Source organism: Coregonus lavaretus (genome assembly GCF_964263955.1).
Source record: "Coregonus lavaretus genome assembly, chromosome: 34".
Lineage (NCBI taxonomy): Eukaryota > Metazoa > Chordata > Actinopteri > Salmoniformes > Salmonidae > Coregonus > Coregonus lavaretus.
The window spans coordinates 13,910,585-13,935,953 of record NC_140021.1 but is presented as its reverse complement, the minus strand read 5'-3'; the positions used below and the strand labels follow the sequence as shown (position 1 = coordinate 13,935,953).

The 25,369-nt window shown below is 46.3% G+C and overlaps 2 protein-coding genes across 2 annotated transcripts in view; both read left to right on the top strand.

Annotated features, from left to right (window-relative positions):
* The first annotated feature begins 216 nt into the window (after positions 1–216).
* LOC311108991 (phosphatidylinositol-3,5-bisphosphate 3-phosphatase MTMR6-like) lies at positions 217–17,154 on the top strand. Its single transcript, XM_084151769.1, has 14 exons — positions 217–671; positions 2,377–2,505; positions 5,216–5,378; positions 5,934–6,091; positions 6,188–6,316; positions 6,870–7,004; positions 7,113–7,245; positions 7,337–7,446; positions 10,706–10,831; positions 10,953–11,096; positions 11,214–11,320; positions 11,398–11,532; positions 13,053–13,179; positions 16,504–17,154. Exons 1-14 carry the CDS (start codon positions 648–650, stop codon positions 16,816–16,818), a joined length of 1,935 nt encoding a protein of 644 aa, XP_084007895.1. The 5' UTR covers positions 217–647; the 3' UTR covers positions 16,819–17,154.
* A 6,312-nt stretch (positions 17,155–23,466) lies between these two features.
* Positions 23,467–25,369, top strand: part of zfhx4 (zinc finger homeobox 4) — a gene marked incomplete at its 5' end in the record, with an annotated part of 16,796 nt that continues 14,893 nt past the window's right edge. Inside the window, one exon of the mRNA XM_084152125.1 lies at positions 23,467–23,476. Within this exon, the coding sequence (XP_084008251.1) occupies positions 23,467–23,476 (10 nt within the window). The remainder of the gene's footprint in view (positions 23,477–25,369) is intronic.

Below are 25,369 nucleotides of genomic sequence, written 5' to 3'. Positions count from 1 at the left end.
GTATATTGAGTAGAACGTCATTAGATATAGTCTCAAATATTTTGTTATCTTTTTTAAGAGCAATGGGGCTGGCAGATAGGACTTCGTTTCTCCCTGTCTCTGGCTCACACTCCGGTACAGTAGGTGGCGGTAATGCACCATAACGTTGGATGCCAACCGCCGATAAACCCCACAGAAGAAGAAGTACGTGGCGGAGAGGTAGGTAGTACGCCCATTGACGTCGCCCAAGCGGGAAGCGATGTAGTGTAGTGGATTACAGTTTCCACTAGTTACCACAGCCACAAAGTCAAAATGGGCTATATCGTAGAAATTCTTGAAAACTAAAATTAGATTTTTGGTCTTAATTTAAGGTTAGTCATCAAGTTAGTAGTGTGGTTAAGGTTAGGTTTAAAATCACATTAAGAAGATACTTTTTAGAAATGGGCGGGGTTTATGACTTTGTGGCTGTGCTGACGACAGTGAACGACTGATAGCTAGCGAGCATCTACTGAAAAAAATACACAATCGTGAACGCTCAACTAATGTCGGTACCAAAGTAAAACAAGCGATCAAATAACGTCAGCTTGCTTCACCTTGATAATCGATGTGCGAGCCACATCACCTGCCAACCGGTTGAATCGTTGCATGCACTGACAGCTGTCAGCGAAATGGAACATATCCGAACGCCAAAGGTAAGAAAGCTAGCTAGCGCCATTCACGTCGCTGCTTTTTTTCTTCTTTTTTTTTTTTTTACCACCCAGCAAAACATTTCAAATGCATGTAATGTAGCTAGCTAGTTAACTAGCTAACTATAATAACTTGCTATGCAATTACAACAACGTCTGGTGCGTTGACAGTGGTGCCCCAAAAGCTAACGTTAGGCCTGTTAAATACAGGGCCAATTAGTTAGCTAACTTGTTAATATGCTCATTCTTGTTTTGGTTCCAAGAGAAGCGGATTCTGCTGCACGGCTGTATGAATGGCCATTTAGAATGGGCAAGTTGGCTCTCGCTTTGGGTGGTGATTTAGAACATGATAGAGCGAGAGACTCGGGGAAGCCACTGTGGACATAGCTAGCTAGATAAGACACTATCACATAATATAGGTGGCGACTGCCTTCTTGGTGTAGCCTGATGTGCTGTGTGCAAGTGACCTGTTTTTCTCGCTAGCTGCTTGTCCTCCTTGGCACAAACACGATATTAGATTTAGGAGACTAGCTGGATGTTTCCTGATAATGCATTTAGTGTGACAGATCATGGGGACACCACTACGTCAAAGGAGCAAAGTGGATTATTTTTTATTCATGCTATAGTCGCAGATAGAACAATGAGCTAGTTATACAATTATTCGATATAGTGAGTGACAGACGTCATCACAGCCACTGTTTTCTCAGAAGGCTCAAAGCTTTCATGTTGGTGGCACTGCAGTCAAAGGGTATTTCTGGTATAGCTTAAAAAGCCGGTTTGAAGAGCCACCTCAAAGTCCTTTTGTAATTTTGTTATCAGTGAAGTGCCGCCTGAAGGAGTGTGTCTGTGGAACTGACACTTGTAGTGTGTGTTTTGTTTTGTTCGTGTGAAAGAAAGGGTGTTACACATCTGCAGTATTTTAGGCTCTGCCCCCAGGACCCTGTTTGAACTCTTAATTTAAACATACAGACAGTCAACTCCTGATATTTGCAGTGGCCATGGGTGCACTAAACTGGATCATGCCAATATCCAAACCGGATCAGGGAAATAGGCCTAGGGACTGTGGAACTGCAATGCAGTTGGCAAATAGGACAGTCATCAGCTTGACTTAAGGCCTGTCAGCAACCTCTTCCTTCCTCCTCTGTGTGTGTGTCAGTCTACACACACACACACTCTTCAGTACGCTGCCAGGCCTTGACTGAGCTGACTGATCGCCATCCTGTGGAGTTGCCTAGCACCACACTGGTTGCTGGGAGACAGAGAGAGACTCTTTCAAATAGAGAGAATAGGCTAGCCTATTTGTTAATCACAGATTAGAAAAGTGCAGATGAAGTCTATTCAGTCAAGTGTTCTAAATGTCATTAAAGTGATAAAACCTACAGGGTGTGAAGACGAAGGTGAGAGTCAGTGAACCAGGAATGTGTCAAAACAACATCCAGTCAGGAAATGATCAACTCTGGTTCCACGGACTCGGTCAATGTTCTACTGACATTCATGCTGTGGCAGTCAGTATGTGGCAGTGTTAGTGAGGACATGGTAGTAGGGCAAAACCTTTTCACTACATGTGATCTGTGTGTTTTTGTGCTTGTTTGAGTGAACAAGGGAAAGAGAGGGGGGGGAGAGGGAGAGAGGTAGTCCAAATATCTTTACATAATGTTGCTAGGAGACAGGTTTGACAGGTGTCACCGTAATCATAATTGTACCTGTGCAGGTGGAGCAGGTGCGTCTGTTGGACCGCTTCAGTAACAAGTCCACCAGCGGGACGCTGCACCTGACCGCCACACATCTCATCTTTGTGGAGAGCAATGCCGCTGCCACCAACACTGCACAGGAGATCTGGGTAAGGAGTACCTCTATACAGCACTCTAAATTCAGAATGTAGGACTTGCTTCAGCTAATGCCTGACACCCCATTAGTGTTCTTTAATGAGTAGGAATGAGGGAAGAGAGTAAGCTCTTATTAGGCCTACTTGACTTGATAAGCTGAATCAGGTGTGTTAGTTAGTGCTGGCTGAGCTGGAGTCTGTAACAGAAATCTGTAAACTGTGTAGCTCCAGGGCCAGGGTTGGAGTCAGATCTCTGGTTTATGGAGTTAGTCTACAGTGTGATTTTAACAAAGACACTGCTGCCAGGCTTCCTACACACTTCCTTCCTTCTCCTACTGCTGAGCACGGGGAAAAGTGTGTCTACATTTGGTAGCTAGCACTCAGTCAGAGAGTCTGAGTGTGTGTAGACAGGCAAAATGTGCCTCCAGGGCATAATACCGGGATATTCGGTAAATCCGGTACAGAACACAAGGTGCGCTATTCTACTCCGAAGGTTAGCAATGCTAACAAGTACATGTAAAATCCCATAGACAATGCTAACTAAATGTTAACGACGTCATTGGGAATATTTTATACAGTCTCTGACCTAAAGCATTTGCAGGACAGACATACCGCTCATAAAGGTATACAAGTAACTCCAAAATGCTACTCACAGTTTGCTGCACACACAAAACAAACATTAGACAGCAAGGCTCTTGATCCAGAGGGGATTCTTCTGTTACCAAGCTAACCACTTAATTAGATCGCTAACTAGCTACTAAATTAGCAAACCAAATGCACAACTGCAGAGCATTTAGCACATTTTTTGACAGTTAACTTAATAGTTACAGTGAGGGGAAAAAAGTACCCTGCTGATTTTGTAAGTTTGCCCACTGACAAAGAAATGATCAGTCTATAATTTTAATGGTAGGTTTATTTGAACAGTGAGAGACAGAATAACAACAAAAAAATCCAGAAAAACGCATGTAAAAAATGTTATAAATTGATTTGCATTTTAATGAGGGAAATAAGTATTTGACCCCTCTGCAAAACATGACTTAGTACTTGGTGGCAAAACCCTTGTTGGCAATCACAGAGGTCAGACGTTTCTTGTAGTTGGCCACCAGGTTTGCACGCATCTCAGGAGGGATTTTGTCCCACTCCTCTTTGCAGATCTTCTCCAAGTCATTAAGAGATCAGCATTTTAAGTGTGTTTTCTTTCTTTCTTTCTTTCTTTCTTTCTTTCTTTCTTTCTTTCTTTCTTTCTTTCTTTCTTTCTTTCTTTCTTTCTTTATGTTTTGATGGTCATGAAAATGCTTTAATGAATTGTTAACCTCATTCACACACTCCTGGCAGATAGAAAGATGTGATGAGGTATGATGATTGCAATGAGCGTGTGTGTGTGTGAGTGCACGTTATCTCCCTGTGTTAAATGTTTGATAGATGGTGAAATTTTTTTTTTTCTGTACCTCTAGATTAAGATCACTTTATTTGTCAATTGTACCAAAGGTCCAACCGAAATTTGAATTCCGCTTTTATCCCAACCCCTCCGAAAGACACACATACAGTTGAAGTCGAAAGTTTACATACACTTAGGTTGGATTCATTAACTCGTTTTTTAACCACTCCACAAATTTCTTATTAAAAACTATAGTTTTGACAAGTCGGTTAGGACATCTACTTTGTGCATGACACAAGTAATTTTTCAAACAAATGTTTACAGACAGATTATTTCACTTATAATTCACTGTATCACAATTCCAGTGGGTCAGAAGTTTACATACACTAAATTGACGGTGCCTTTAAACAGCTTGGAAAATTCCAGAAATTGATGTCATGGCTTTAGAAGCTTCTGATAGGCTAATTGACATCATTTGACTCAATTGGAGGTGTACCTGTGGATGTATTTCAAGGCCTACCTTCAAACTCAGTGCCTCTTTGCTTGACATTTTGGGAAAATCAAAAGAAATCAGCCAAGATCCCAGAAAAAAAATGGTAGACCTCCACAAGTCTGGTTCATCCTTGGGAGCAATTTCCAAACGTTCATCTGTACAAACAATAGTACGCAAGTATAAACACCATGGGACCACGCAGCCATCATACCGCTCAGGAAGGAGACGTGTTCTGTCTCCTAGAGATTAACGTACCTTGGTGTGAAAAGTGCAAATAAATCCCAGAACAACAGCAAAGGACCTTGTGAAGATGCTGGAGGAAACAGGTACAAAAGTATCTATATCCACAGTAAAACGAGTCCTATATCGACAAAACCTGAAAGGCCGCTCAGCAAGGAAGAAGCCATTTCTGTGACATTTCACATTCTTAAAATAAAGTGGTGATCCTAACTGACCTAAGACAGGGAATTTTTACTAGGATTAAAGGTCAGGAATTGTGAAACTGAGCTTAAATATATTTGTCTAAGTTGTATGTAAACTTCCGACTTCAACTGTACATAAGTTGGAGCAGGGGGCTGCTACACTGGGCACCCGTGAAACAGTTGTTGTGGGAGTTTAAGTGCCTTGCTCAAGGGCACAAAGGCAGGCAATCGCATCTAGGATTTGATACCAGCGACTCTCCGGTTGCCAGCTCACTTCCCAACATATTTTCCCCGTCAGACCCGGGATTCAAACTGGCAACCTCCCGTTGCTGGCTCTTATCTCTAACCGCTAAGCTACCTGCTTCCCCTACAGTATGTCCTGTAGTGTCATATTAAGAAAATATGTCATGACTGTTTTGTGTTCCACTCCAGATCCTACACCACCACATAGCGTCAGTGGAGAAGCTGTCGTTGACCACCAGCGGTTGTCCTCTGGTCATCCAGTGTCGTAACTTCAGAGTGGTCCACTTTGTAGTCCAGAGAGAGAGAGACTGTCACGACGTCTACAGCTCACTGCTCAGACTGCTACGACCAGGTACCTACTGTACCTGTGTGTGTGTCTTTGAGTTAGGGCTGGGACGGTCATGGAATTTTGGTGATGGTTATTGGTCAGCCAAATGACCGTGGTCACTGTTATAATCGTTAGAATAGCATTTTTGTGTATTTTCTTTAAGACACACATTTTCTCCTCTCCTCCGCTCCTGACTGCATGTGCTGCTGCTGCAGGGAGGGGGTGTTGCCGAGGCAACCAAAGACTTGTTTGCTACACCACCTTGCTTGTTTCAGCAAAGAGCAACAGTTTCATCACATTGTAAAGAGTCTATGTTACTGCGGAATTGGACTCAACCGCAAGAATGCTCTGCTGTCCCGTCTTCAGTCAGCCGTTCGTTCCACCCCCCAAAAAACAAAAACAAAACAGTTATGACTGTTCTTTTATTTTCATGACAGTCTTCATTCATAATCGTCGGTTAGATGATTGAGCCCTACTTTGAGTGTGTGCAGGACGCTTGAGTCGAGTGAAGTTTCAAAAGAATGTTGACATTCTCTCCCTCTCTCTTCTCCGTCTCTCTCTCCATCTCTCCCACCCTAGTATCCTATGAGGAGCTCTATGCGTTCTCCTACAACCCCAAGCAGAACGAGCAGCAGCGAGAGGAGGGCTGGCAGCTCATCGATCTGGGGGCGGAGTTTGAGAGGATGGGCGTACCCTGCGACCGATGGCAGCTCACTGACGTCAACAGGGACTACAAGGTGGGCAGAGCATTCCAATAGGATTCAGGATGTAATGGAATAAGATTGGTTCAGTATTTGGCAACAATTACCATGATGCAATGTTTCCTGTTGTAGATATGTGAGACGTATCCCAGGGACCTGTATGTGCCCATTACAGCCAGTAAGCCCATCATCGTTGGCAGCTCCAAGTTCAGGAGCAAAGGACGCTTTCCTGTCCTCACATACTTCTACCAGGAGAAGAAGGTAACACCTTACCCCACCCTTACCTATCTTCATCTTAACGATTAACACATACCTTACCCAGCTTCATCCTAACCAAAACCGATCCTTTTTTTATTTTGAATTTTAATTGTTGGACATAAAAGACGATAAAAACACCAGGAAATCATCTCCAAGTGATTTTAATTTAAGTAATATGTTCCCAGGTATTCCCACACATAATATAGAGATAAATGATCGTAAACATACTTAAGGTTTGAAATGATTATGCGCTAGTCAAATATTATATCTGTTTGGGCTTCTTGCAGTCAATTTGCAGTCTACAAATTATTTGTAATTATGTTCCGACCATCCGCTCAAGAGAAAATCTGTCTGCAGCTGAATCTAGTTGATGATCCCTGCCCTAACATTTTACCACTGATCCCAACAACAGTCATAATCTAAACCTAACCTGTACCTTTACCTCTACCATTTCACCCCAATGCAATATTCCTAACCTAACAAGTCTCTGTAAATCGTCAGGTTAGGTATATGTGGCCTAATCCGTGTGCTCTGTGCTCGTCCCTGTCCCCTGCAGGCAGCAGTATGTCGGTGCAGCCAGCCTCTCTCTGGGTTCAGTGCACGATGCTTGGAGGACGAGAGCATGTTGCAGGCCATCAGCAAAGCCAATCACAACAGCCGATTTGTCTATGTCATGGATACCAGGCCCAAGGTACCCAATCACAACACAGTGAGCTAGCTCTTCCCACAGAATGTGGGCATTCTCAGTCCCTTCCTTCTCTTTCTTTTTCTATCTGTTTATCTCCCTCCCTCTCTCCAGTTGAATGCCATGGCTAACAGAGCAGCAGGTAAAGGCTATGAGAATGAAGATAACTACTCCAACATCCGCTTCCAGTTTGTGGGCATTGAGAACATCCACGTGATGAGGACCAGCCTACAGAAACTACTGGAAGGTCAGACGGGCACACTCACTCACTCACACATGTACATCACACATGTACATCACACATGCACTATTTACTTCTCTCCCTCCATCTCTCTCAGTGGTGGGAAGTCGTTTTCTGTCAGTGAATGACTACCTGCTGGGCTTGGAGAGCTGTGGTTGGCTACGGCACGTCAAAGCTGTGGTAGATGCAGCCATCTTCCTCACCAAGGTAAGGCCATGTCCCTTCTCCAATCCCTTTCTGCTTTCTACTTCAGTATAGTCACAATGTGATTGCAGACAGTTAGGGGTATGAACGTTTTAAACGTTAAAACAAAATTGGGATCCTTAACGTTTCAAGAAAAATCCCAAACCGAAAAACAATGTAGCAGTGCAGTTATCACAACATTATTTTCCATGTTATAGCCTAACTAGACGATAGGCTATAAAGGTCTGGGGAAAGTTGTGTCATTTAAATAAAACCAGAGAGGAAGAGGCGAACTTGAGCCTACCCCCTCCTCTCTCCCTCACGCTGGCTCGCCTGGGGCGTATTCATTCCGCGGATTCTGTTGCAAAATGTTTCTTAAACGGACAAAACGGGGAGAGACCTACCTGCATTTGTCCATAGAATCTCTCGTTTTAGTTGCAAAACGCTTCGCTTCATTTGACCTAATGATCATAACACCGAGTGTGTCTTCGGTCTGTTGCGTGTAGAATATCCTAGCCTATTCATTGATAATAGGCCCTGCTTTACTGAAGTTGCGAGACATTGCAAGGAAAGAAATTGTGAGATACAGCATTCCATTGCGAGATACAGCTTTTGATTGTCGATAGATACAGTGGGGAAAAAAAGTATTTAGTCAGCCACCTATTGTGCAAGTTCTCCCACTTAAAAAGATGAGAGAGGCCTGTAATTTTCATCATAGGTACACGTCAACTATGACAGACAAATTGAGAATATTCTTTCCAGAAAATGACATTGTAGGATTTTTAATGAATTTATTTGCAAATTATGGTGGAAAATAAGTATTTGGTCACCTACAAACAAGCAAGATTTCTGGCTCTCACAGACCTGTAACTTCTTCTTTAAGAGGCTCCTCTGTCCTCCACTCGTTACCTGTATTAATGGCACCTGTTTGAACTTGTTATCAGTATAAAAGACACCTGTCCACAACCTCAAACAGTCACACTATAAACTCCACTATGGCCAAGACCAAAGAGCTGTCAAAGGACACCAGAAACAAAATTGTAGACCTGCACCAGGCTGGGAAGACTGAATCTGCAATAGGTAAGCAGCTTGGTTTGAAGAAATCAACTGTGGGAGCAATTATTAGGAAATGGAAGACATACAAGACCACTGATAATCTCCCTCGATCTGGGGCTCCACGCAAGATCTCACCCCGTGGGGTCAAAATGATCACAAGAACGGTGAGCAAAAATCCCAGAACCACATGGGGGGACCTAGTGAATGACCTGCAGAGAGCTGGGACCAAAGTAACAAAGCCTACCATCAGTAACACACTACGCCGTCAGGGACTCAAATCCTGCAGTGCCAGACGTGTCCCCCTGCTTAAGCCAGTACATGTCCAGGCCCGTCTGAAGTTTGCTAGAGTGCATTTGGATGATCCAGAAGAGGATTGGGAGAATGTCATATGGTCAGATGAAACCAAAATATAACTTTTTGGTAAAAACTCAACTCGTCGTGTTTGGAGGACAAAGAATTGTGAGTTGCATCCAAAGAACACCATACCTACTGTGAAGCATGGGGGTGGAAACATCATGCTTTGGGGCTGTTTTTCTGCAAAGGGACCAGGACGACTGATCCGTGTAAAGGAAAGAATGAATGGGGCCATGTATCGTGAGATTTTGAGTGAAAACCTCCTTCCATCAGCAAGGGCATTGAAGATGAAACGTGGCTGGGTCTTTCAGCATAACAATGATCCCAAACACACAGCCCGGGCAACGAAGGAGTGGCTTCGTAAGAAGCATTTCAAGGTCCTGGAGTGGCCTAGCCAGTCTCCAGATCTCAACCCCATAGAACATCTTTGGAGGGAGTTGAAAGTCTGTGTTGCCCAGCGACAGCCCCAAAACATCACTGCTCTAGAGGATATATGCATGGAGGAATGGGCCAAAATACCAGCAACGGTGCGTGAAAACCTTGTGAAGACTTACAGAAAACGTTTGACCTGTGTCATTGCCAACAAAGGGTATATAACAAAGTATTGAGAAACTTTTGTTATTGACCAAATACTTATTTTCCACCATAATTTGCAAATAAATTCATTAAAAATCCTACAATGTGATTTTCTGGATTTCTTTTCCTCATTTTGTCTGTCATAGTTGACGTGTACCTATGATGAAAATTACAGGCCTCTCTCATCTTTTTAATGTGGGAGAACTTGCACAATTGGTGGCTGACTAAATACTTTTTTTCCCCACTGTAGGCCTAGTGTACGGTTCTGACTGTCTGCCTGGTGGCAGACCTGCCTATACTGATAGATGGGTCTAGTGCACAGTTCTGACTGTCTGCTTGGTGGCAGACCTGCCTATACTAATAGATGGGTCTAGTGCACAGTTCTGACTGTCTGCTTGGTGGCAGACCTGCCTATACTGATAGATGGGTCTAGTGCATGGTTCTGACTGTCTGCTTGGTGGCAGACCTGCCTATACTGTGCCCCTCCCCTCTCTCTCCGTCCCTCGCTAGCTCGCTATGAAAAAGTGTTTGTGTTCTCGGAAGTACGGCAACTAATCAGTCTCCTCCGTTCCAAGCGGAGTTGATTCCAAGCGGAATCTAATCTTGACATTCATAAATGGGAGTCGACGCCGGGAGTCGACGTGCAAGGAGTCGAGGAATCAATTATTTTGGAGTCGACTCTCCACCACTACGTCACTGTCGGTAACAGTTGGAAAAATGTCAGAGAAAGGCAAGTGACAGCAGTGAAGTCCTGTATGGCAATACTTTAAGAAGTTAAATGAGAAGGAAATGCACATTTTGCAAGGTGGAATTGAGGTACAGAAATGGTAGTACCATTTGCTTAACCATCTGAAAGGGACGCACCTTGACACCCAAACCGTTGCTGGCAGCCGTGCAGCTGAATTTTATGAAATTCTTAGTGTTTTAATGGTAAAAAATATTTTGCAGTTTTAAATGGTGGATTTTTTTCCCCATTTGTCACATCCCTACAGACAGTCATGTCTAAAGCAGACTTCACCCAACAACTGTTAGGGCGGCAGGTAGCCTAGCACTTAGAGCATTGGGGCAGTAACTGAAAGGTCGCTGGTTTGACTACCCGAGCCGAAAAATCTGTCTGTGCCCTTGAGCAAGGCACTTAAATCCTAATTTGCTTCAGGGGTGACATACTTCCATGGTTGACCCTGTAAAACAACACATTTCACTGCACCTTTCCGGTGTGTGTGACAATAAAAACATTATTTACAAGTTATAATAATAGCAATGGCAGCGATTTAACTTCAGTCCCCCTCCTCCATAGGCAGTGACGGTAGAAGGAGCCAGTGTGCTGGTCCACTGTTCAGACGGCTGGGATCGGACAGCCCAAGTCTGCTCTCTGGGAGCCCTGCTCATGGACCCCTACTACCGCACCATCAAAGGCTTCATGGTAAGGCTGTGTGTGTGTACTACCGCACCATCAAAAGGCTTCATGGTAGGACACAACACAACTTCCCTATGCCTGTAGACATACGTAGAGGAAAGGAAACTCTGCTCTCTCTGTGTTTCAGGTCCTCATAGAGAAAGACTGGATCTCATTTGGACACAAGTTTGCAGACAGGTGTGACCAGTTGGATGGAGACCCCAAGGAGGTGTCCCCCGTCTTCACACAGTTCCTGGAGTGTGTGTGGCAGCTCACCGAGCAGTTTCCCCAGGTGTGTCTGCGCTCATCTGCGTGTTTCCACTATACTCACCACATAGCAGCCATTACAGTGGAAGACTGAGGATTGATTGTGAGGATGATGACAGTGATGATACCTACTCTTCCTTAGGCATTTGAGTTCAGTGAGTGGCTGCTGCTGCAGATCCATGAACATGTTCACTCCTGTCAGTACGGAAACTTCCTGGCTAACAACCAGAGACTGAGAGAAGAGCTGCAGTGAGTAAAACACAAACATGCACGCTTTCCAACTCTCTCCCTCTCACTCACTCGATCTTCTCTCTCTCTCCTGCCAGACTTAGAGACAGAACTCACTCTCTGTGGGCGTTTCTGTTGAGTGAGCAGCAGAACTACCTAAACCCCGCCTACTGCCCCGCTTATGCAGAGACACACCCCGTCCTCGAACCCTCCACCCTGCCCTGCCACTTCAAGTAAGAACTAGTCCTTTACCTCATCTCTCTCTCTCTCTCTCCTCTCCACCCCTCATCCACTCTACTCTAAGATTTACTCATATCTTTTCTCTATCCTTTCCTCATCTTCCTAATCTCTATTTCACGCCACACTGCCCTTTCCCACCTGGACAAAAGGAACACTTAGGTGAGAGTGCTTTTCATTGACTACAGCTCTGCGTTCAACACCATAGTGACCTCCAAGCTCATCACTAAGCTAAGGACCCTGGTATTAAACACCTCCCTCTGCAACAACACATCCGCCACGCTGACCCTCAACACAGGGGCCCCTCGGGGATACGTGCTTAGTCCCCTCCTGTTCACCCATGACTGCGTGGCCGCGCACGACTCCAACACCATCATTAAGTCTGCAGACGGTGGTAGGCCTGATCACCGACGACGATGAGACAGCCTATAGGGAGGAGGTCAGAGACCTGGCAGTGTGGTGCCAGGACAACAACCTCTCCCTCAACGTGAGTAAGACAAAGGAGCTGATCGTGGACTACAGGAAATGGAGGGCCGAGCACTCCCCCATCCACATCGACAGGGCTGTTGTGGAGCAGGTCTAGAGCTTCAAGTTCCTTGGTGTCCACATCACAAAGGAACTATCATGGTCCACACATCAACACAGTCTTGAAGAGGGCACGACAACGCCTCTTCCCCCTCAGGAGGCTGAAAAGATTTGGCATGGGCCTTCAGATCCTCAAAAGGTTCTACAGCTGCACCATCAAGAGCATCCTGACTGGCTGTATCACCGCTTGGTATGGCAACTGCTCGGCCTCCGACCGCAAGGAACTACAGAGGGTAGTGCGTACGGCCCAGTACATCACTGGGGCCAAGCTTCCTGCCATCCAGGACCTCTATACCAGGCGGTGTCAGAGGAAGACCCTAAAAATTGTCAAAGACTTCAGCCACCCAAGTCATGGACTGTTCTCTCTGCTACCGCACGGCAAGAGGTACCAATGCACCAAGTCTGGAACTAACAGGACCCTGAACAGCTTCTTCCCCCAAGCCATAAGACCGCTAAATAGTTAACCAATAGCTATCTGGAATATCTGTATCAACCCTTTTTGCACTATTTTCTTTTGACTCATCACATACGCTGCTGTTACTGTTTTATTATCTATCCTGTTGCCTAGTCCCTTTATCTCTACCTATATGTACATATCTACCTCAATTACCTCATACCACTGCACATCGACTCGGTACTGGTACCCCGTGTATATAGCCAAGTTATCGTTACTCATTGTGTATTTCTTTATTGTGTTATTATTTTTCTATATTTACAAAAAATAAACGTTAAAAATAAATAAATTCTCTGCATTGTTTGGAAGGTTCCGTAATTAAGCATTTCACTGTTAGTTTACACCTGTTGTTTACGAAACGTGACAAATACAATTTTATTTTGATCTCTCTCTCTCTCCTCATCCTCTCCGTCCCTCTATCTCTCATCAACCCTACCCTGTTATTCCTTCTTTTCCCTAATTCTCTGTGTGTGTCAGGTTTTGGAGGAATATGTACCACCAGTTTGATCGGTCCATGCACCCCCGTCAGTCTGTCCTGAAGAATGTTCTCACCTTGAAGGAGAGCAACTGCCAACTGGAAGACATAATAAAAGAACTGGAGGCTGTGAGTACTTCTCTCTTGCTGGGGACTGGGTTGATGGGTTGTGTTGAGGGCTACTATCCTTTTTCTGTCCTCTAATTTTGTTTCTTGCTTATTTTCTTTTTATTTATTATCTTTTTCCATGGTGCAGGGTTAACGCATTGTTTATTTATTGGGGGGGGGGAGTAGGTGAAGTTGGTTTGGGGGTTGGGCAGCATGGTGGTCTCAGCCAAGCGGAGAAGAAGCGGGGAGGGAGGGAGGTATAGATGGGCAAAATGAGCAGAGGCAGGTTGCTATAGCAACGGAGACTCTGATGGTGGAGGAGGTGAGTAGTGGGTCTGTGGGGAACGGCAAGCATGCTGGTGGGGCTGAGGAAGCTGCCACACAGAAGAAGAAAAGAGGGGGGCTGGGCATGGTGGGCTCAACTGTCATTGGGGAGGACGGGAGGTGCAGGGTGGGCAGACGGGGGAGGACGTTACCGTGCCAATGGAGGAGGAAGAGGGGGGTGAGTCAGAGGGAAAAGAGGACGAGGAGGCCTTGTTTTCAGACTGCTTAATGGATCCAGAGCTGTCAGGCGGAGGGCCCTATACATACGGTCTAGCTTCCTGAGGGAGACTAAAGGGGAAAAGAAGGTTCCGCTGGAGTGTTATTTTCCTGCTTCTGAAAGGTTTGTAAGGTCAGTACAACACGTGATGAAGAATGAGGGGTTTAGTGTCCTCACCCAGGAAGCAGTATAGGCTAAGAAAGTGGGTCACATCGGTGTGTAAGGGCATGTCTACAGACTCTGTGTAAATGGATAGGTATTTTCTGGCACGGCGGCTTTATGGGCTTCTCTACTGGGTTCTGATTGTGGTGATTTCCCCCCCACCTGGATATTTTACAGTAAGGCTCCCTTAACATGAACACGGCAGAGACTGGGGGGAGAGGAGCATGTAAAACAAAACAAAACATTTTTTTTACAAGAGACACGCAGTGATGTGAAGATTGAAGTGGATTGGGGGTCTGGTGGAAGGGGGCGCAGGTGCTGATCTATACATTCAAGAATCTGAGCAATAGGCTAGTGAGGGCCTCCATTCTCCCAGTTGGGTTTTCAGACCACCATATCAAATGAAATCAAATGTTATTTGTCACGTGCCGAATACAACAGGTGTAGACCTTACCGTGAAATGCTTACTTAGAAGTCCTTAACCAACAATGCAGATCAAGAAATAGAGTTAATGTAAATAGTCCGGATGGCTATTTGATTCATTGCTCAGCAGTCTTATGGCTTGGGGGAAGAAGCTGTTAAGGAGCCTTTTGGTCCTAGACTTGGCGCTCCGGTACCGCTTGCCGTGCAGTAGCAGAGAGAACAGTCTATGACTTGGGTGACTAAAGTGTTATTGAGCCATATTGCCATGGCTCAGTTCTCTGTTTCACCAGGGCCCTGCCAGGTGTCCTATTGGAAATTAAATGTAAAGCTCTTAAAAGATGCCACTTTTTGCTCAAGCTTCCAAGGCTTTTGGGAGAGGTGGGGACAGCAGAAATGGGAGTTTGAGTCTCTCAGTCAGTGGTGGGATGTAGGAAAAGCCCAGATTGGGGTTTTCAGTCAGCAGTATACAGCTTTTTCCTCTTCAGAGTCCAGGAGAGTACTTGGGGAGGTTGGTGCGGCAGGGTAGGGTGGGGGCTGCAAGATAATCTATCTCAACTACACTGGGACATGGGGCTCCTTATCTGATCAAAGCGAAAGGAGCACTGGTAAGAGCCTGATTTTCCATGTTGAGAGAGATGGATGCTCACAGCTCTTTCTTCTTTGGGTTGGAAAAACAGAGTGGGGAAACCAAGAAAATCCATTGTTTACGTTGTCTGATGGGCGATGAGGGAGATGTTCTCAACCCCCCCCCCCCCCCAGCGCAAGCTCATGGACGCAAGATTTGGAGAGCAGGCTGACTCAAAGCAGCACAGAGGCTACTATAGCACACTGATGTTAGCTGGAGGGAACCAGCATGTGCTCTGTTGAGGAGGGCTGGAGGGAACCAGCATGTGCTCTGTTGAGGAGGGCTGGAGGGTACCAGCATGTGCTCTGTTGAGGAGGGCTGGAGGGAACCAGCATGTGTTCTGTTGAGGAGGGCTGGAGGGAACCAGCATGTGTTCTGTTGAGGAGGGCTGGAGGGAAGCAGCATGTGTTCTGTTGAGGAGGGCTGGAGGGAACCAGCATGTGTTCTGTTGAGGAGGGCTGGAGGGAAGCAGCATGTGCTCTGTTGAGGAGGGCTGGAGGGAACCAGCATGTGTTCTGTTGAGGAGGGCTGGAGGGAACCAGCATGTGTTCTGTTGAGGAGGGCTGGAGGGAAGCAGCATGTGCTCTGTTGAGGAGGGCTGGAGGGAACCAGCATGTGCTCTGTTGAGGAGGGCTGGAGGTTAAAACCCCTCTAGAGTTGGCACAACAGGCTGGACTAACGTCTCTTAAGTTGCTGGAGAGAGTCATGGGGAGGTCCAGGAGGCTCTGCCTGAGCCAGTGAGGAGGGGGCTGGAGCAGCCTCTGGAGGAGGGGCCACCACTGTTTCCACCACTGCAAGTGACAGCAGAGACTGGGGACTGGCAGGAGGGTCCAGAGAATGTACTGACATTTAGCACTCTGAGCCTGTGGGAGTTTGCGGAGGTGGGGGGTAAGGTACTGTACACCCTCAGTGCCAAGGTTGGGCCCATCAGGAGCTTACTCGGAGTGAAGGGGCATCAGTGGCAGGGAGTTGTGGGGTCCGAGAGCATGGTAGGGTATAGGTTTGAGGGTGCTCTATAAACTCCCAGTGCCAAAAAGGTCAGAGGACCTCCAGTGGAGGGTATTACATGGAGCCCTTGCCACCAATAGCTATAGGGTTGACCCGGAGTTGGGGAGGGGTATCCGTTTTGTGCAGTGACTGAGACTGTTCATCATGTTTTTTCTGTGTGTGCCAGGATAATGCTGTTACTGTCTTTTGTGATGGGGCTGAGCTATTCAAGTAGTGAAAAGGTAAAATGTGTTTTGCTGAACTGTTTGTTTGGCCAGGCCAAGTTGGCCATATGGCTAACTAGGACGAACCGGGCCTTAGGTTTGAATTTAATAAAATGATTAACTGTGGCAACGTTTCAGGAGGTATGGTGGCTCAGGGGGCTGTCTGTATGGCTGGAGAGGAGGGGTTAGCGGTACGGTTGTAATGTGGTGGATTGTATTGAAACAACACATGACATCAGTCAGCACAACAGGATTCCTAAATCAACAGGTGATTGTGTGGAGGTAGTGGTGGTACGCAATGTGTGTTTATGGGTGGGGTTCTCTCTCCCTCTTTCTCTCGTTACTAAATCTAACCATATGTGTCCTTCTCTGTGTTCCTCCAGAGGCTACAGAAGCATGGCATCAGCCCCCCCACCCCGGACCCCCAGGCCCCCCCTAGAGACCAACGCACCCTCCCCACACGCCCCCACTCCCTCATCCTGGGAGCCCCCCTCAGCCGGAAGGAGGTGCAGCGACAGCAGCAGGAGGAGGTGGGAGAGGAGGTGACCGAGTGCTGCAGTGACACAGAGCGGACAGTAGAGGGCAGCAGCGGTACAGAGCGCAAGGAGAGCTACGGCGACCTGCAGGGGACATACGGGGCCAAGGCCGAGCCAGCTGTGGTCAGCCTGGAGTTTGGAGTGGCCCGCATGACCTGCTGAGGCATTGTGGGATACTGGAGGAGGAGGGGTGATTGGACTGGAATGGAGGGAGGAGGGATGGAAAGAGGGTGAGAGATGGGGTCACTAAAGGATGAGTGAGTGTGTGAGTGTGTGTGTGTGTGCCTGCGTGCGTGCGTTTGTGTGTGTTGGTGTGAATGTGTGTAGGTGTGAAAGCGTGTGTGTGTTGTGTTTAGCCTATTCCTATGTAGGCAGATGAAGGGGTACTGTATGTCTGTATTGTAAATCTTTGTGGAAAGCGGCATTTACTGCACTTAAAGTCTTGTTTTTATGAATGTTGAAAAGCACTAAAGAGAATAAATGACTATGAATCATGAAGATATGCGTGTTCTGTCTGCCTATGTTATTCAACTCAATACAACTGTATTTGTGAAAACAGGACAGTTCCAGTTTCAGACATCATCAGACTATCTGCTCTGATCTCTTGATGTTCAAACCATCAGATGTTCCCCTTAATCCAACATCTAGCCGATTTCGTTATGAACATCCCATATTTAATGTTCTCAATATTGAGATCCTCCAAACAGGGCAATGGCCAGGTACAGATTTTAGTTCTGAAATGTCTCAATCTTCCGTCAAAACCAGAACATATTTGGATAATCCTGTTTTAACGTGGAATTGCACTGAAATCAGATAATTTGGCCTTCAAACTGTTCCATCTTCCGAGATGGCATGATTCCACTGTAATGAATGATGGATGCTGAAAGCCGATTTCACTTCCTCATGTCCAAATCCAATGTTCATCCGTGGACATGGCATTGATGAGATAATCCTATTGGCTCCCTTGGATTGATCAGATAATCCAATTGGTTACCTTTGTCTGACTGGATAAGGTCATGACCCCATTTTCAAGGTCATTGCTATAGTTACTCTGGGGTCATAGAACATTGGAGGGGTCATAGAACATTGGAGGGGTCACACGGGGTCAGCAGGAGAGCAAGGAGGCTGTGTGTGAGAGACGGGAAGAGCTTGTCAGTCCATCAGAGGAGACCGTAGAGTAGGGGTGTCGACTCATTCCATGGAGGGCTTAGTGTCTGCTGGTTTTTCCTTTCAAATAAGACCTAGACAACTCTGTGAAGGGAGTTTCTTACTAATTAGTGACCTTAATTCTTGTAGTACAAGGGAGGAGCGAAAACCTGCAGACACTCGGCCCTCCATGGAATGAGTTGGACACGTGCAGTAGAGCCTCTGACCAGATTATCGCAATCTTTCAGACAATTCTTCATGTTACATTGGTGAGAACAGCCATAGCTGGCATCCAGCAGGTGGTCGCTATAACACACTGTCACGACAGCAAGCAATAGAACAGTCACCCGTTGCTTTTAGCTGTTCGTAATCATGGTGTGTCTGAGCTGGCCACTAGAACTAGGCCCTCCTTCATTCCCCTTGGGCCAGCGGGACCAGTGTAGCCTCACTACAGTGTATAATGTAATCCCACTACAGCCCATGCCGAGAGGTCAGGACATTGCTGTCCCCCAGCAGTGTAAAAGGGTGAGGATTAGACTGTCTGGAATGGGCTTATACAATTTGACCTAAACCATTTCTCTCTGATCCCTCACACACACTGAAAAGCACACAGTGTACAGATGGTATTACGTGTGTGTGGACATACATTGTGAGGTTTGTCTGTTGAAAGTAACTGGGGGCGGGGGGTAAAGCACTTGCTCCTAAATTCTTTATGAATGTACCCTGCATGGGCAGTGAACTAGTTACACCAGCTCTCTACAAACCTCCATGAAGACACTGTACCAATGTACTTTACCAGGCCTTTTATTCCTAGCCTGGGTACGTGATTGTCTCTGTTTTCACCAATACATTGTTGCTACTCTATCCTCGCGTCAGCTTTCTGTAAAGACCAGCTGAAGCGCTGTAGCCTGAGACAAGAAGGTCCTTGTTCTAAAGGAGCTCTTGAGGACACTGTTACTGTACATACACCCACGAACACTACGTCAAGAGTGTCTGCTGAAGGGTTGGATTGCATAGACAAGACATCGCTCTTCCCCCCCCCACACTTCTCTCTCCCTCTACATAGTGAACTGTGCTTCCGTAAGACATTTCATCCCGTTGCACTTTAACTTGCATTAAACATTAACAGGTCTTTTACACGACATGGTTCCCCTACCGTCTCTCAGAGCGCTCCAACATTCTGCTATGTTCTACACCCTAGACAGCCATGCATGCACGTCCACATGTCCACACACACCTACACACACACTCCATATACACTACATGGCCAAATGTGGACACCTGCTCTTCGAACATCTCATTCCAAAATCATGGGCATTAGTTTTTTTTGATTGCTTAAGCACGATTTTCAAAACAGGGCCCGTGTTTTCAAAACACTACACACAATTAGCAAAACACTACAGATCCTTTGCAAAATTAAACACTCTTGTAAAAACTATACACTTCTTTTTAAAAACCACACTTTGTTACCATATGAAACACACACGTTTCACATTACTATACTCTGTTTGCACGAGTTACACTCTGCTGTGATAAACCTAAAACACTTTTAGCACTTCTACTTCCCTATGATTAGAGTAGGCTACTCTCAACAAAGTACAAATATAATGTAAATTCACCAAACACTACACAAGACCAATGTTGCAGACTGAAGAAACTCATTTATTTCTCAACACGCCCAAAATGTTGACATGGAGATTCATAATACTGTAACCAAACGTCACTTTAGGTATTGTAAGTTCAAAAAAAAATTAAAAAAATAACTAGACATTGTCTCTTCGCCTAGCTGGATCTGGCCAGAGAATTTCATCACCATCGCAGGCAATGTTGTCATTAGCAAGACACCTTGGAAAGAAACGTCTTGAATGACGAATCCATCCTTGCATTGCTGCTACCTCCATCTGGTCACAGGCCTCCTCCATGGCTTGGATGAGGGGTACCTCAGCCTGGAGACGGAGATCATATACCTTCCACCGCCATGCCGAGAAAAACTCTTCTATAGGGTTGAGGAATGGAGAGTATGGTGGAAGATATAGGACGGTGAAATGTGGATGTTGCTGAAACCAGTTCTGAACCAGAGCAGAGCGGTGGAAAGACACATTGTCCCAGACAACAATGTATTGCATATGATCGATTTGATTTGCTGCTGTTATGTTGTGCAATTGGTCCAAGAATGTAAGTATGAGTGCTGTGTTGTAAGGGCCCATATGGGCATGGCGGTGGAGGACCCCATTCTGTGTAATGGCTGCACAGAGTGTTATATTACCCCCACGTTGCCCTGGGACATTAACTATAGCCCTGTGGCCAATGATGTTTCTTCCCCTCCTTCGTGTTCTCGTCAGGTTGAACCCAGCCTCATCTACGTAAATGAACTCATGCTGGATCTCCTCTCCATCCATTCGTAAAACTCTCTGAAAAACAGTGTCAGGTAAAATTGTGTAGTTCAGTGTAGATCTAGTATACATATTACAGTACAGTAAAAGATTATGAGACAGTATGCAAGATCACACTGCTAAAGTGAATACATACCTCTGCATAATCATGCCGCAGTCGTTTCACCCTTTCGGAATTGCGCTCGAAAGGCACTCGATAAATTTGTTTCATTTGAATATGTTTTTTTTTTAGGATGCGTGCCAGTGTTGATGTTGAGACCTGATGGATATCGTTGAAAATGGCGTGGTTATTGACAATGTTAGCTTGGAGCTGCTTGAGTGTTATAGCATTGTTGGCCAAAACCATGTTTACTATCTCCCTCTCTTGCTGTTCTGTGAACATAGGAGGCCTTCCCCCTTGTCGTCCCTGACCCTCAATCCTATGTAGAAAAAAAAACAGTATACAATAGTACAGTAATTTCACAGGAAAAGGTAACAGAAGTGCTGATAGTGCATAGAATATAGTACTGTAAGCAGTTACTGAAACCGTGCAGATGTTTTTGATATGATGATATTTTTACAATACCTATTTTCCAGTCGAAATGTTCTCATCACACTTGCCACTGTATATTGGCTTAGATTTGGCTGTACTCGCAGTCCAGCCTCCCTCAGCGTCAGGCCGTGGTTGACAATGTGGTCAACCAGTGTTGCGCGGATCTCATTTGTCAGATTCGGTCCTCTTTGAGCACCTTCTTGTCTTCCTCTTCCTCTTCCTCTTCCTCCCCTTCCTCCTCCTCCTCGTTCTCCTCGTCCTCCTCGTCCTCCTCGTTCTCCTCCTCCTCCTCCTCCTCCTCCTCGTTCTCCTCCTCGTCCTCCTCGTCCTCCTCGTCCTCCTCGTCCTCCTCCTCGTCCTCCTCGTCGTCGTCGTCCTCCTCCTCCTCGTCTTACTCTTTCTCTGACTCTTTCCATTGTGCTTGAAGACCGATGAACTCACCTGCTGCTTTTTATAGTGCTTATACACCTGATTGGTGTGTCTACAATTAAGCAAACGAGTGTTTGCACACCTGATGACTGTGTTGAACCAATTGGTTGGACGGTGTGGTAATTTGACAGTCAGTGCTTTGGTATTGCAAGGACGTGACTTCATGATAGATTTTTGTGTGTAATGTATGTTAAGTGTGTTTAGTGTTTTGCAAATCACTGTGTGTAGAGTTTTGCAACAAGTGTAAGGTTGACAATGTGCTTATAGTTGTGCAAATATGGGCTGATGTTTTGCTGCTTGAGTGTAAGGTTTTGCTAATAGTGTACTACTTTTAATTTTAGTGTGTAAGCAATCCAAAAAAACTGTAATATGGAGTTGGTCCCCCCTTTGCTGCTACAACAGCCTCCACTCTTACATTTACATTAACATTTTAGTCATTTAGCAGACGCTCTTATCCAGAGCGACTTACTCTTCTGGGAAGGCTTTCCATTAGACGTTGGAACCTTGCTCCGGTGACTTGCTTCCATTCAGCCACAAGAGCATCAATGAGGTTGGTCACTGATGTTTGGGCGATTAGGCCTGGCTCGCAGTCAGCGTTCCAATTCATCCCAAAGGTGTTAAATGGGGTTGAGGTCAGGGCTCTGTGCAGGCCAGACAAATTCTTCCACACCGATCTCAACAAACCATTTCTCTATGGACCTTGCTTTGTGCACAGGGGAATTGTCATGCTGAAACAGGAAAGGGCCTTCCCCAAACTGTTGCCACAAAGTTGGAAGCACAGAATCATCTAGACCTTAGGCTTGTGTGTGGCTGCTCGGCCATGGAAACCAATTTCATGAAGCTCCTGACGAACAGTTCTTGTGCTGAAGTTGCTTCCAGAGGCAGTTTGGAACTCGGTAGTGAGTGTTGCAACCGAGGACAAATTATTTTAAGCGCTTCAGCACTTGGAGTTCCCGTTCTGTGAACTTGTGTGGCCTACAACTTCGCGGCTGAGCCATTGTTGCTCCTAGGCATTTCCACTTCACAATAACAGCACTTTCAGTTGACCGGGGCAGCTCTTGCAGGGCAGAAATTTGAACTGACTTGTTGGAAAGGTGGCATCCTATGACGGTGCCACGTTGAAAGTCACTGAGCTCTTCAGTACGGACCAATGTTTGTCTATGGAGATTGCATGGCTGTGTGCTCGATTTTATACACCTGTCAGCAATGAGTGTGGCTGAAATAGCCGAATCCACTCATTTGAAGGGGTGTCCACATACTTTTCTATCTACATGTTCCTTTTTCATGCTCACATTTAGGCCAGTTCTAAAACAGCATATACAATGTTTTGACTCAACTGTACATGTGATTTTAATATAGGAGTGTGTGTGTGTGTATATTCTTACTATGTCACAATGGGGGAAGTGTCTCTATGTCACTTAATAAGACCTAAAGCTGCTCTCTGTTCATTACAGGAACAAAAGAGCACAAGGAGTAATCCTGGGGGGGGTTAAAACACACACATACACAGATTAGTCTAATTCTGACCCAGCCACACTGGGGAGACACTCCTCTTAGAGTCCCTACCCCCCAAAACCCCTCACTACAGGACTCCTGGGGCTACAGAGGGGGCGACCAGTGTGTGCTCTGTCTGCATGCACTTGTCTGTGTCCTATGTGTTATTCATTCTGTATTAGAGGAAGGGTTATGCTTTTTCATTGTTCAGAACAGAGGATATGACCTGTTAAATCCCTCAAATCTGTCCTTACCACTATGGCCAGACGGTTGTCTAATAAGGCAGATATGAACAACATGGCCATTCACGGCCTGATCCATCCAATAATCGTTACCATGCCAACCACTCTCAAACTCCACTCTGCTTAAGCCCATCAATGGATTGAGTCATTGGTCTGAATATGGAGTCAATAGACAGATACCTCTCTCTCTCTCTCACACACGCACATGCACACACTGTAATGTCCTCTAACTGTCCCATTTAGTGACGAGATCTACCCAGGGGGCCTGTGAAAAAACACTCAATGGAGAGCGAGAGAGATAGAGAGTAACATACTATTTTCACAGCCACAAATGACAGGCAGGTAGATAGGCTGGCAGACAGGTAGGCAGACAGACAGGCAGACAGGCAGACAGACAGGAAGGTAGGTAGACAGACAGAAAGACAGTAAGGTACAGACAGACAGACAGACAGACAGACAGACAGACAGGCAGGCAGGCAGGCAGGCAGGCAGGCAGGCAGGCAGGCAGGCAGGCAGGCAGGCAGGCAGGCAGGCAGGCAGGTAGGTAGGTAGGTAGGTAGGTAGACCGAAAGACATGAAGGAAGGTAGGTAGACAGACAGAAAGACAGGAAGGTAGGTAGACAGACAGACAGAAAGACAGGAAGGTAGGTAGACAGACAGGCAGAAAGACAGGAAGGTAGGTAGACAGACAGGCAGAAAGACAGGAAGGTAGGTAGACAGACAGACAGAAAGACAGACAGGTAAGTAGACAGGCAGGCAGGCCTGGGTAGACAGACAGGCAGGTAGGTAGACAGACAGACAGGTAGGTAGATAGGCAGGCAGGCCTGGGTAGACAGACAGGAAGGTAGGTAGACAGACAGGTAGGTAGGTAGACAGGCAGGTAGACAGGCAGACAGGCATGGGTAGACAGACAGGAAGGTAGGTAGACAGGCAGGTAGGTAGACAGGCAGACAGGTAGACAGGCAGGCAGGCCTGGGCAGACAGACAGGAAGGTAGGTAGACAGGCAGGCAGGTAGACAGGCAGGCAGGCCTGGGTAGACAGACAGGAAGGTAGGTAGACAGGCAGGCAGGTAGACAGGCAGACAGGCCTGGGTAGACAGACAGGAAGGTAGGTAGACAGGCAGGTAGGTAGACAGGCAGGCAGGCCTGGGTAGACAGACAGGAAGGTAGGTAGACAGGCAGGCAGGTAGACAGGCAGGCAGGCCTGGGTAGACAGACAGGAAGGTAGGTAGACAGGCAGGCAGGTAGACAGGCAGACAGGCCTGGGTAGACAGACAGGAAGGTAGGTAGACAGGCAGGTAGGTAGACAGGCAGGCAGGTAGACAGGCAGGCAGGCCTGGGTAGACAGACAGGAAGGTAGGTAGACAGGCAGGCAGGTAGGTAGACAGACAGGCCTGGGTAGACAGACAGGAAGGTAGGTAGACAGGCAGGTAGGTAGACAGGCAGGCAGGTAGACAGGCAGACAGGCCTGGGTAGACAAACTTGAAGGTAGGTAGACAGGCAGGTAGGTAGACAGGCAGGCAGGTAGACAGGCAGGTAGGTAGACAGGCAGGCAGGTAGACAGGCAGACAGGCCTGGGTAGACAGACAGGAAGGTAGGTAGACAGACAGGAAGGTAGATAGACAGGAAGGTAGGCTCTATCTCCTAGAATTGGCTGGGAAAGAGCATAAGGAGATCTGGCTCAGCGCTTCACTCTGGGGAAGCCCTCACGTGTGTGTGTGTGTGTCTCTGTGTGTGACTGTGTGCATGTTGGTAGCCTCCAGCATGTGAATGCAGACATTGTTTGATAGCAATGAGGTGGAAGAGGGGTCCCGTGCCTCAAAGCTAGGAAAGAAGAGGGGGAGGAGGGAAGGAGGGAGGAGAGGGCGGCTGAAAGTAGGTCGGTGTGCTGAGGGGAGAGGGAGGATTGGAGGAATAGAAAAAGACAAGAAAAAGGATAGAAAAGATTGAGCACATGAGCAGAGCTCATCTAGGAAGGAGAGAGGGAAGATGAGAAGGGAGACAGAACAAAACGGTATGATATACTGTACATGTACAGTGAGGGAAAAAGTATTTGATCCCCTGCTGATTTTGTACTTTTGTCCACTGACAAAGAAATGATCAGTCTATAATTTTAATGGTAGGTTTATTTAACGCATGTCAAAAATGTTATGAATTTATTTGCATTTTAATGAGGGAAATAAGTATTTGACCCCCTCTCAATCAGAAAGATTTCTGGCTCCCAGGTGTCTTTTATACAGGTAACGAACTGAGATTAGGAGCACACTCTTAAAGGGAGTGCTCCTAATCTCAGTTTGTTACCTGTATAAAAGACACCTGTCCACAGAAGCAATCAATCAATCAGATTCCAAATTCTCCACCATGGCCAAGACCAAAGAGCTCTCCAAGGATGTCAGGGACAAGATTGTAGACCTACACAAGGCTGGAATGGGCTACAAGACCATCACCAAGCAGCTTGGTGAGAAGGTGACAACAGT